Consider the following 13,501-nt stretch of genomic DNA (forward strand, 5'->3'; position numbering starts at 1 on the left):
TAATTGACATGTGCTGTAGCTCAAACAGTATCAAGAGAGGCGTGTTGGTATAGACCCTTAGTAGATAAAAATAGCCTGTACTGTACAGTATGGTATGTGGAATGCTGTAATAAGTTTTAATTCAGTTAGAAAAAAGAAGAAAAGAAAGAGGATGTAATACATACAGTACACTTTATACTGTCGACATTGTGTTTTTCTTCTGTCTTCTTTTAGAAATATGAAGCTTTCACCAAAGTTATATTACGCCACGTATAATAATAGTAAAAACTTAGTATGAAATCTAAAGAGTAAATTTGGATCCGATACAGTTTTGATGATAAAGTAGCTGATCATTGCTAAATCTAAAAAGGTGCATAAGCCCTACTTGCACCAAAGACTTACCACAGACATTGCAAAATAAAGACTGGCTTTCTGGTATATACACTAAACAAGGAATATATAAAACCCTGACTTGATACGGCTGTTACAAAGAGCTTGAAATGAAACAGTTTAAGAGAATTTAGAATCCTAAAAGAAACAAAGATTAAAACTAGAAAATGAAATGTGCCTACAGTCTCTTGTAATGATACTCGTATTAGTTTAAAGCGACAATAATGAATAATGGATTATTAGCCCCAAGAAGGTTAATTGCCCAAAAGATGGGGAAAGAGGCCATTCTTTTGATATAGGCACGGTTGTAGCCCTTAGTTTTGGCTTAATCCCGAAATTATTGAGGGATACAAGGCGAAAAACCAGTGCGATTTGAAAAGGCCAAAAAGAAAAAGAAGCAACCCCCGATAAAAGTGTCAGTACTTTTAATAGCCACAAAAGAACATGGCATAAGTTTTAGCTATATTCTGGTTATTGCCAAATGCTATTCTATACAAGTAAGACATTTGGTTGAACAATTGTCTAAAAAATCTTTGACTCACAAATACAAAACAGCAGTAAAGTATCCATTTACCATTTTTTTGTGGTATAACCCAATAATAATATTTTGGATGATATATAGCGTAAAATTACAAATCGTCCAGTACAATTTTTTTTAATCATCCAATTTTAGACTGAAATCCTGTAATGAGATTTGGCTATTATAGATAAGTATAATCGATCGCAAAAGTTCAGACAATAGTATTAAATAATCTTTTTTTTTTTTGGAATTCATATGATTGACTACACCTAGTATTACTTGAGCAAATGTTCATTTGTAATAGCTGATAAATATGTGTGTGTGTGAAAGAGACAAAAAATAAAATAAAAAGTCAAATCCAAGTTCTGAGCATAAAAGGTATATTTTAATGCATAATTTTGCTTGGATTTCAGTGCAACATTGATGTGCCTTTTACCAGCCAAAAAAAAAAATTGACATAAATTTGAGTTTCATAAAAGTGTGTTTTGAGAATCAGTCCCGCTTTGTAGTAAATATTGATAACCACAAGACCTTTTTGAATACCTCCAAGAAGAAGAGTAAGGAGAATAAAGGTTGTTTAGTTAATAACATGAAACAGTGGATTTGTATTTGTTACAGACTGAGTTCTTTTTTCCCTCTTAAAAAACAACAACAACAACAACAACAACTTTAACATCAAAGACCTGCCTCATGTTCTCTAATGCACTGCTTAAGCTTTTAAAAGATCCAAATTCTATCAAAGTACTTTAATAATGTTAAAGATGAACAGTTAATTTTTCTATTTTCTTTTAGAGTTTTATATTTAATTAACTGGCTTGTCTGATTATAGCACTTATCAGAATAGACCTTACTTGGAAGATTCCTAAACCTTGTGTCTAAACAGGACATCGTGTGAACATTGATGATTGGTTATCTTGACTTTGACATACAAACCCATATCACACAAAAACCAAGCAAAATAAAAATAACTAAAAAAAAATGATACTTGTCAATACACAACCAGAATAGCACCAAAAGCCAGGAGATCAAAAGTATACCAATTGGCGTACTCTTAATACAGAATTGTCCAGGAATTCTGTGTCAAATTATAGAGAAATATCATCACCTACCTAAATCTTTGATTAATAAATTGATTTACCAAAGAAGTATCTTGTCTTTATTTTTTCTATTCTTTTTTCTTAGTTTAATAGTAATAACATACGTATAAATACATATATGAGCTATCATTTTTAGGGCGTCTCGTTGTAGAGGTGCTTTCCTATCCAAGTTACCCTGATTTCCTATACTGTGTTCCCGTTCACAGATTCAGGTCACATATCATTTTTATTCAAGCCTTGCCCCCCCCCGAGAGAGTAACTATCTTGAACCTACCGTCTCTTTCTTTCTTTCTCTCTCTCTATTTTTCGAAACAAGTTTTGTCATTTACTTCATCATGTTAGCATCCGAATTGCCATTCGAAATCCTTAGCCACATTGCAAGCTTCATCGCACCAGACAAGAATTTTGACTACACTGTGGTCTGTAGAGCCTGGAAAATACCGTTCCAGGAGTCTATGTGGAGTAGAATGAATATATATACCAGAAAGAAACTAGAAGACGCTTGTAATACACCCGCATCAAATCAATCATACTACAAAATACACGGTCACCTAGTACGTGAGTTAACCTTGTCAAAACGACTCCAGACCAGTGATAGACAGCTTCGTATCCTCCAGGACCTTTTTCCAAGTCTGAGAAGTCTGTACATATACGAGGAAAGTGTGGACAATATTGAATTCGGAGTGATGGCCGACTGGAGCATATGGCGATCCTTGACACACCTCAAGATATGTGTAGAAGGGTTCGAGATTGAGGTCAATGTGAAAAAATTCCTTGAGCTCCTGTCATTCTTACCTTGCCTTAAACGACTGGAATATGTCAAAGCACTTTGTGGCCTGTCGTCGCTCTTCAAAATTGACGATTTCGAGACACTACACAGACACTTGCCACAACTAACATATCTATCGACTGCCATGGATCTTGACAACATATCGCCAAACGACATTCAGACAATCACAAATTCTAATCCTGCAAGTCCCTTGACAACAGCCGAAATCAGAGTTGATCATATGGATATCCGGTGGCTTTGGTATTTTGCCCAAAAGTACCCAAACATACGCACCCTGGAATGGAAAATCATCAACACCGGGTTCGATACAAGCGTCTCACCTGATGAAGTAATATCTTTATTCCCTTCACTTACCTTTGCATTTCCGCATCTGAATAAGGTTGTTATGAAGGGCGAATCTGAAAAGGTATCGATGCACCTAGCCTTTTGGGATCTTGTCTACCAGTTCCGTGCGCCGATAAAGCACTTGGTTTATTATCTGGCCGGCAGGCGAAATATTCCAGAATTGCTGGAGCAAATCATCAAAAAATGTATGAGTTCTTGCTCAGAAACTCTAGAAACCCTTTTACTTTTGTGTTGGGCTGAGATGTGTGACCCTTTAATAATTCCAAATGCACTGGGTATTTGTACCCACCTACAGAGTCTTAATTTAGAGGTACGCCGAAGCTCTATTGCACTGGATGTTATCCTCGATAATTGCAGTCTCCTCAAGAAACTTAAATTGACCAGCCAAAGGGTTAGCATACAGCCAGATGCCTCCAACAGCCCAAAGTTACATGGCTTACGATTCTTGGAACTCAGGATGGCGACCATCAAATCGACTCTGTTTCAATATATCTCATCCCGATGTAGAAGCCTAAACTACATGCGCCTGGCTAGTATAAATATATTTGGACCCCTTTTGCCGAAAACCGGAAGTCTGAACCTGGATATGCCACATACGTGTTTTGAAAGATTGGAACTCAACTGTGTGGTATTTTGCGCCTCACACGATGACTGGAGTATAGAAATGCCCATCAATTTCATGGCACTTTCCCAGACGAATTCAACCCCTTGTGATAAAAACACCCCCTCACAATTGGTATGGTTTCATCTCCACCGACCGTCGCGATGTGGCCATCAGAGAGATCAGATCCGGATACTTAAGAAAGCCGAAGCAAAATACTCTAGAAAATACTTTCGTGCGTTTGAACGCAAGACCGTAAAGAACCCTGACAGTCAAAATGGAGTTCGGCGGTCTTATCATGGACAGGTTCTCAAACACTTGTGGAAAAAGGATCTTCCTCTAGGATATGCAAGATTAAACTGTAAATATTCAAGGAACTTTGTAGTTGACACCAGTATGTCTTATATTAATGTTTTATGGGATAGTATTTATGATACTTTGAAATGACTCTTTAAGTTAATAGTAATAATAATAAAAACTAATAGTAAGATATATACATCTATCAAAGGGAGGCTTTTTGTTTTGTTCTTCTTCTTCTTGTGAATTATTATCTACATGTGATTATGGACAAGAAAAAGAGGGCTTGTTTGATTTTAAAGGTTGTGCTATAAATCAAAACTACAAATTAACTAGCACAAAATCAATAAAATAATAATAATATTATTATTATGATGTGTTCAAAGCTCTTTATATATACAGATGTACATTTAACAAGCTTGAGAAAAATAATAATAATAATTCAAGAGTGACATGTGTAAAATATGATTGTCAGAGGAATCACAGAAACGCAATAAGTAAAATACATATTTTGTAGAAGAAGTATCTGTGTCTTTATATGTGGCTTTCTCTTTTTCTCTTTAAACATCATTATTTATTCTGCTTCTTCTTCTTTTCTTATATATCACTATTAATTTACAGGAGTTTATTGGTTCTAGCAATCTGTATTTGGTAGACTTTTTTTTATTTTATTTTTATTTTAAACCAAGATTCCTAAACCATCATTTCTGCTTTAATGTTTGCTTCTCACGCTGTGTACCCATCTATTTGGATTTGATTACGATAACACATTCATTTTGTGGTCTGTCCTCCCATGAAGCTGATATTCTTAAAACTTTGTCGACAAACTGTGAAAAAATATTTGTCATTTCTATCTTCATCATGTCAGCATCTACATTGCCATTCGAAATCCTTGTCCACATTGCAAGTTTCCTTTCAACCAATGACAAGCTTACATGCATTCTTACCTGTAAAGCATGGGAACCAGCATTCCAAGAGACCCTGTGGAACACAGTTGATATCCGACACAAAGGGAAACTAAACGTTATTCATGGCGTACTTGTCTCCAAGGGGGACTCTGTCCATAGCCAAGGCACATACGTGCGGGTCCTGGTTTTTGCTTTGGGGCTCAAAGTGAGCAGCGAACAGCTACGTACCTTTCAGAGACACTGTCAGAAAATACAGCACCTTATTATTCGAGAAGGGGGCCTGAGCAAGGATTATTTCTTAAAGAAACCTGACTGGGAATTGTGGGGAGCTCTAACGCGTCTTGAAATATGCCTTTCAGGGCTCAACTTGGTGAACGAACCGAGAGAACTTATTTACATCATATCTCACCTACCTCGTCTCAGGAGGCTGGATTATGTCGACGCAATGATGGGGCCAAGACCGCTTTATAAACTACAGGATTTTGAGGCATTACACAATCACCTACCACAGCTGGAGTATCTGTCGATGGCCGTGTGGCTTGATGTTGTACCGACAGAAGATCTGACTATTATTAAAGGTGCCACTCCAGCCAATGCCTTGACTACCCTAAAACTTTATGTGGACAATATGGATCTATGGTGGATGTATTATATGGCTCAAAAATACTCCAATATTATCACATTGGAGATGAAAATTGATACAGAATTACGTAGACCAAACAGCTTCCGTGAGGACGAAACATCAAAGCTCTTAGATCTTTCCGATGTGTTTCCGCGCCTCGAGAACACCCTTATTGCATGCAGACCAAACACAGAGTGGTCACAGCTTACTCTATGGGATCTATTTCGTCGGTTTGATACACCACTAAAAAACCTAAAGTATGACCTCCACTCCTGCTATGACATGTCTGGATCGCTAGAGAGAACCGTTTCAGGAAGTATCCAATCTTGCTCAAGGACACTTGAATCATTTCATATTTCCAGCTATGTTGATTTTTCTGACCGCTGCAAGGTTCCAAGAGCTCTCAGCTTCTGTCCTAATCTGGTAGATCTGCAGATAACTTCTTACATCACTATTGTTGCACTGGATATATTTCTGGATCATTGTGCAGTTCTGAAGAACCTAACCCTCAGTGTCAGCATGCTTTCCGTAATAGCATCGCCATTCCATGACTCTACCCCACACGGACTAGAGTCTCTCAAGATTAGCAGAGCGACCACCAACGGATGCATACTGCGTTATACTTCACTCCGTTGCAAAAATCTAAAATACATGTACTTGATCGACGTGAACTTTTTTGGAATTATTAACCAAGAGACAGGAAGTCTCTGCATTGACATGTGTGACACTCGGTTCAAGTACCTCGAGCTTGTTCGGGTCTCTTTTTACTCTTCCAGTGGCGATAGGGAGAATTCTCTCAAGTTCTTGTGTATTTCATGGCCAAATTACTCACTGATATCGGATACTATGCTTCAGGGAAACAATGACAGCTCATTATGGTTTCACATGTACAGCAGCCTAGCAGACACAGGGCCGCATAATAACGGATTGATGGTCTTGAGCGAAGAGGAAATCAGGCTTTCCGAAAAATACTTTTCTAACTTTAGGCTTAACAGTGCAAATGTTTTTGGAAACCAAGAGGAAGATCGGTTCTATAGAGTCAAGTCGACGTGGAACAACTGGATAGATTGGAGGAAATCTCTTTCGCTTGGGTATGCCACAATAAGATGTGCTTCTGTGGAAAAATACCACATTACTTATGAGTCTTAAAAAAAAGTTATATAACTGTGCGTGAAAGAAAAGTGGGTAAACGACTTGGTACAATATTAAAGAGAATATATATAAAGAATAAAAAAAGGGCATTAATTCTGTAATACAGCTATTATCTACCATTACTTAATACTGTTTTATGTCAAGACGATCGATAATGTTATATATGTATTGATACGATTCTTTTTTCTTTTGTTTTTGTGATATCTCTGTGTATCCTGTGTACTTGGAGCTGATGGCTCGATACGCTCAATACCGATAAAGAAAATTGAAGTACTTGATACGAGTGATATTTGAAATATTGACTAATGGAACATGTAAGAACAAAATAAATACAGTACAGTATAGTACAAAATTGCATATAATATGTGGTAGCCACATTACCTCCTTGCTATTCAAGACTAAAATTAAATAAATAAAGAAGTGTTAGCTCGTATACAGGTACATTACATTTTGGCTGTTTGAAAATAAACAACTACATCTATTCTTTTATTGCTGAAGTCAAACTGAACTTTAGAATATGTATATTAAAATTATGAATACGCCCACAAAATCCTGTTGCTTCTTATTGGAGAGGTTACTCCAAGGAATTAAATTGTGTGAGCTGATAAAAAAATAAGAAATAAAAATTCAAGATATCGTTCGACCATTCAAAACAACTAGGCGTAATGGGGGATATCGGCAGGAAACAAGGCGATATAGAATATATATATATATATAATGTCAAATGAAGATAAATCACACAATAATACGGCAAACACTGGTCCTGTTTTTTACATAAAGCTAGATATGTTATATTATCCTTTCAATATTTACAATTGAGATGTTGCTTATTTAATTAACATTCGATGGTTACATATACATATATTTATAAAGCCAAGTCAATAAAATTGAGATATTGGCCTGACACAACAGCACACAAAGAAATAACCTTTATTTTAATTTAGGAACTGTGTATTATTTACAAAGGCCTAGGGACCGGCAATGGCTTTTTTTTTTGGTTCTGTCATTGTTGCTGTTGTAAAGTACCTTGTACCTCCACTTCCCTCACACACACATATATGCATGCACACATATATGCACAACTGATTATAATAAATTCATGTCAACATATGGAAGCAATAGTCGTCACTTCTTTTCTTCTTCTTCTTCTTCTTAATGTCAGCATCACTATTGCCATTCGAAATCATCTCCATCATTGCAAACCTTCTTCCGCTAAAAGAAAAACTATGCTGTACCACAGTTTGCAGGACATGGAAAACACCATTTCAAGAATCCTTGTGGACCGCAATGGATATTTTTGGCAGGCGGAAACTTGAATCAATCTGCGACACAACCAGCTCGTCAAATATCTATCAGACCTCTGGCTACCGCGTACAGACACTGAGTTTGGCGTGGAGACTTGGCGTGAACGATGAACAGCTACATGCCTTCCAACAACTCTTTCCAAACATCAAACAGCTTCACATACGACAAGGAAGTCTGAGCAAAGAAAACTTTGGAAAGTCAACAGACTGGAATCTTTGGAGATTTTTAACTCATTTGAATGTCAGTTTATCCTGGCTTGGCTTGGAAGACGAACCCAAGGAGCTTGTTCGCATCCTATCTTTTCTTCCACATCTCAATCGGTTGGAGTACAGTGATGCCGCAATGGATCAAAAGCGACTCTACACGTGGGAGAACATTGAGGCTATTCACGCTCACTTACCCCACTTAAGCTATCTATCCATGGCCGTCTATCTGGACGTTATTTCCGAGAGGGATCTTTCACGGATCGCAAATATCGAGCACACAAATGCGTTAACATCTTTGAGGCTCTGTGTGGATAATATGGACCTGTGGTGGATTTATTATTTTGCTCAAAAATACCTTGGTATTCACAGTCTGGAACTGAGAGTAGATACCGAATACTTTAGGCCAAAAGATTATCTAGAGACTGCCAAACCAGTATTCTCAACTCTGACCAAAGCGTTCCCAAATTTAAAAACGGTATTGTTTTCGAGTAGGCCAAATGTCGAGTTGTCTCAGAAAGTGCTTTGGGATCTTTTCGGTCGGGTTTCTGTTTCACTAAAGAAACTCACTCACGAGGTGGGGTGTAACGACTTACCCAAAGCATTATTGACGCAATCAGCTATTGAAAGCATACGGTCTTGTTCGACCACTCTTGAAACTCTTTTAATCTCAAGTCCTGTTGACCTTTCAGACAAGTTTGGTGTGCAAAATGCTCTGGGATCATGTCGCTGTCTTGTCGATCTGCACATTATGAATTACAACCTGCCACTTGCATTTAATACCTTGCTAGATAGCTGTGTAAATGTGAAGCGACTGACCTTAAATGTCGAGGCTATCTGTGAACCAGCATCATCATCCTCATTCACAGAAACAGTAACAAAGTTGCATGGGCTACAAATGCTAGACATTAGCCGAGCAACTATTAACGCAGAGCTTTTTGGCTACATATCACGACGCTGCAAACATTTGAAATACATGCGCCTTGCTGACATTAATGTGATTGGTCAACCCTCGGAGAATACAGGCAACATCTGTCTTGACATGACATCCACCCGATTTGATTATCTGGAGCTCAATCGCGTGCTGTTTTATGGATCAGCAAAAAAGTGGGGGCCTGAGAATATTATAAATATGATGGTTCTTGCCCAAAAGAATAATATAAGTCTTTCAGGTCAGTCTCTTGAAGATAGTTTACCCAAGGAGCGTATTATAGTCCCAAGCGAAGAGTCTGTCTGGCTTCACTTGAACCAAACTCCAACTTCATTTCCTTGGATGCAGAGGTGGCGGGTTCTAAAGTCTAATGAAATCAAGGTTGCCTGTAAATACTTTTGGGACTTTCAAGGGAATAGTGGTATAAATAAAGGCTACTCTGGTACTAGTCATACCGATGTCGAGCGCTCGGATATGGGACAAGTTTCTTGGTACAACTGGAAGCAGGATCTTCCTAGAGGTTATGCTTTGCTGTGCTGTAAAGTTGCTAATAAATACGAAATCAACACTTGCCGATATCCTGACAATAATTCTTGGGAATCACTTTACAGATACCTTAAATAACGCTGTTTTTTTTATTAACTTTGTGAATATTATTTTTCTTTTTCTTTAATATGTTTTCCTTTATGTATATGGTATTGTTACTCTCCCTTTAATAATTTTAAGAGTACTTTTATCTATATCTTTACAAACTTGAAATACAAGCACACGATTTATCTGCCTTTAAATCCCATGCAAATTTTACCATTTTACAAGCACATCATTTAAAGTCTACTATCCATTCAATAAACTGCTCAACTCATTCTTGCCCATTATTTGTAATATATAGTAGCTAAACTTTTTATAGCGAATATGTACATAAAACTTGAGGGTAAGGGGAGCTCTACTTTCAAAAAGTATGCTAATTATTTATTAATTTATTCTTTATATAGGTCTATGAATTCATCACAAAAAAGATGTATGTGTGTCTGGGTGGTTTTCTATGTGTCTGGGTAGATTTTATGCGCCAGACGTGGCACAGCGGAGGTACAGATATTAAGAGAGGCAACTTGAATAGTAAGAAAAAGAAAGTCTTTATCGATTGATATAAACAATATTATTCTATCTCTTTAATAAACAACACTATCTCAGTATCTACTTGTCTCATTATTGAGATACTAACCCAAAATCAATCCGGAATACCTCAATAATGACTGAGAATGCCATACACAAGTTAGCTATCTTACTACCAAGATATTGTCCGGTGTGACAATGCATAACACTTGCAATGAGCAAGCTATTATGGCAAATACAGCAGAAGCTTATGTATGAACCAAGAACATAGATGCTCTCTCAAAAATGTCAGACTGGACTGTTTTGACAGAAATCGCCCTGTAAATAAATAAATAAATATCAACTAGGAAATCGTTAAATTATATGATTCGGTTTTCGGTTCCCTTTTCTTCCTTTCTTCATCTAAGCTCTACCCGACTCTCTTGAAGGGATCACCTCCAACTACCCTTTTTTCTTCTTCTTCGTCATCATTTTCGAATGGCACAAAATGCGGCAGGTATAGAGCACTCCTATCTCATGTTGTTTTTCGCAGTAGAATATCGATAGTCCCTTGGATTCCTTTTAGATAACGTATCCTTTCTGCTCATAACTCCTCGCCGTCAACTTTACTTGTTGTACCGAGTACAGCACAGACAGCCGTAACCAACAAAGCAAGTAGTACTACCAAGATATCTTTAGTTTTTATGAAATGACAAATTAGCTTCTTTGGTTATTATTATTTCTTGTTTCGTGTCATCCAGAACATTAAGTAAGTAAGGTTGCTCCATTTTTAAGACCTTTCTTATGGGCTAATTTGAGCAGTCGATAAACTCTGTTTACCAAATGACTTGAGCATGTGGTCAAACTATATCTCCTGCCGAATGAAAAGGTACATTATGATTCTATCTTTAATCCTGTCAGCTTTTCTTCTAATAAAGGACCATATCTGATTTTCAATATATATATGTGTGTGTATGTGTGTGTGGCTCTTTTATGAGTTTATTATATTAATTCCAATGCCAATGCCAATGCCAATGCTAGCGCTATTGGTGCCGTACAATAGCTACTTTTATATAATCATATATTATGGTCTTCTTGATCTTCATTAATATTAATATTTTCTTAATTCATATTACATTATAGTATCAATAGTAAATCCAACGATTCTTATGTTGCAGCAATTGTAAAATAGATATATTTCTCTCATAATAATAATGATAATAACAATAAAATAAGAGTTGATCTTAAAAGTGGCAAGTTTTGTCGGATTCTTCTGGATCACAAAACCCAACACCCGAATGTCTGTGATCCAAAACAAACCATGTTATGAATGTCCAGCCGAGTTCATTGATGTCGCCGACCTTTTCTTTTCATACTTTGGTCAAATCAGCAAGCTACTCAATTCTCAGCTCTTTTCTTGCTAATGAACCTGGCAAGTTAACAATCTCCGGAACTATTACACACCAGGCACACGTACACTACACACACATACAGTGTAAACCAGCCATTACACAGCAGGGATTTGAATTACGGGGATCTTAATAGTAACAGATATAAACAAGACTCTCACAGTATCTGCTTTTCCCATTATTGAGATACTAGCCTAATAGCAAACCCGAATATCTCAAAGACAATTCTATTAAAGAGCTATTAAACTACTTTGAGGCATTTTTACGGCTACCCCGCTACTTCTAAGTGGACTGTGATGAGTGATACAAAAAAGTTATCTGAATAAAATCTACTGTGTCAGTTCAAACTTATTTTCAAGTAATCAACAAATGCTTTTTGATGCGTTTCTTTTGGCCATTTATATAGCTCGCATCTAGACCTTTATGAATTGGGGTCTCTTTTTTAAAATACACAAAGAATGTACTAAAATCCTTTGAAAATGTAGGTATATCTTTTCATTTAATGGCATATGTTATCTATATTTAATAGCTCATATTTATATATATATATATACAAATCTTAGCATAACCAAAAAGAAAATCCTGTAATAATTTCTAATGCAATATATGAAGAAATTGGCTCTAATAATCAAATGACAAAGGCTATCTATATTTTCTTCAAGTTTTGGTGAGTCTATAATCGCTATTATTAAATGTGGTTTAATGGTTTAAATATGTAGTTATATGTATTAATATTATTATTATTATTATTTTTTAAAAAAAACTGACCGCTCTCAGCACAAATGAGACAGTGTTCAACAGCAGGCTCATTTGGCCATTTATTGAACTACCAGTTGACGGACTAAACGAAAGTATTCATGAATATTTATCCTTATTCCCTGGCGAGGAACTTTTGAAATCATGGAGCGAATAATAAAACACTGACGGCATAGAAGTATGTTTATTAGAGACATATGGTCAACATAAGTCGAAAGATAATCCTAGATTTGGTTATGACCACTTAAAAGACGCTTTTTGTTGCTTTACAGTGTTAAGCCAAATAATAAGGAAATTCTTCTTCGCAACACAAGAGAACTTGTTGAACTCGAAAGTGTATTTTATCTATGCTCAATGTGTGTTAAAAAAACTCGATATTGAAATATATCACTAAAAAGATACTGTATTATAGACAATAAAATATTCCTCTCGACTTTGGAGTTGCCGTCATCCAGGGTGTATATATTCAACTGTACAACAATCTTCAGTGCGCCTATACATACATCAGAATCTAAAGAGATCTTGGACCTTGGTAATGTAGCATAGCTTCTACAGATTAGTTTGATTATTGTGGTATAGTTGTATGTTATCAAACTGGGCATTATTACATTACTATATTAGAATTTACTGAAGCAAGTTGTATGACTATTGAAGCTATGAAAACGAAAACATAAAGAATACCAACTGTCTTTACAGTTTGATAGTACCGATGAAGAAAGAGTGCGACCTTTATCCTTTGTAGACGAAAGCATAAAAATGCCCAAAAGAGTACCAAAGAAAAAACTATGGGCTACCTTTTGCCATCTGAAAAATATGAAAATAAAGTTATTTTATGTATTATCTCTCGAGCAATTTGTTTTTCTGACATTTTACTTTAAATAAACTTCTTTAACCGCTTTTATTGTCACTTGGAGTAAATCATTTGTCAATATGTTAAAAGTCTCTAAATCTGGCCACCTTTGAATAATTTTTATTTATTATTTATTATTAAAGTATTTGTCTATTTTTCTTTCTTTCTCTACTATTTTCCTTCAAGATCCAGAACACAATAATAACCAAGGTCTCCTACTATTCACTTTAAATATCCATTCTACAGAAATTAAC

At 36.2% G+C, this 13,501-nt stretch overlaps 3 protein-coding genes across 3 annotated transcripts; all 3 read left to right on the plus strand.

The window, feature by feature from the left end:
• Positions 1-2,321: 2,321 nt before the first annotated feature.
• PHYBLDRAFT_58317 (hypothetical protein) lies at positions 2,322-6,698 on the plus strand (the record flags this gene model as incomplete). Its single annotated transcript, XM_018440295.1, has 3 exons — positions 2,322-4,116; positions 4,495-4,516; positions 4,709-6,698. The coding sequence occupies 3 exons, from the start codon at positions 2,322-2,324 to the stop codon at positions 6,696-6,698; spliced, it is 3,807 nt and encodes a 1,268-aa protein (XP_018297307.1).
• A 1,158-nt stretch (positions 6,699-7,856) lies between these two features.
• On the plus strand, positions 7,857-9,764 carry PHYBLDRAFT_139302 (hypothetical protein; the record flags this gene model as incomplete). Its single annotated transcript, XM_018430194.1, has 1 exon — positions 7,857-9,764. One exon carries the CDS (start codon positions 7,857-7,859, stop codon positions 9,762-9,764), a length of 1,908 nt encoding a protein of 635 aa, XP_018297308.1.
• Positions 9,765-10,451: 687 nt separating this feature from the next.
• PHYBLDRAFT_162346 (hypothetical protein) lies at positions 10,452-11,656 on the plus strand (the record flags this gene model as incomplete). Its single annotated transcript, XM_018434605.1, has 5 exons — positions 10,452-10,505; positions 10,601-10,749; positions 10,954-11,001; positions 11,376-11,415; positions 11,471-11,656. 5 exons carry the CDS (start codon positions 10,452-10,454, stop codon positions 11,654-11,656), a joined length of 477 nt encoding a protein of 158 aa, XP_018297309.1.
• Between the last annotated feature and the right edge of the window lie 1,845 nt (positions 11,657-13,501).

The sequence above is a fragment of the Phycomyces blakesleeanus genome (genome assembly GCF_001638985.1).
Source record: "Phycomyces blakesleeanus NRRL 1555(-) unplaced genomic scaffold PHYBLscaffold_2, whole genome shotgun sequence".
Lineage (NCBI taxonomy): Eukaryota > Fungi > Mucoromycota > Mucoromycetes > Mucorales > Phycomycetaceae > Phycomyces > Phycomyces blakesleeanus.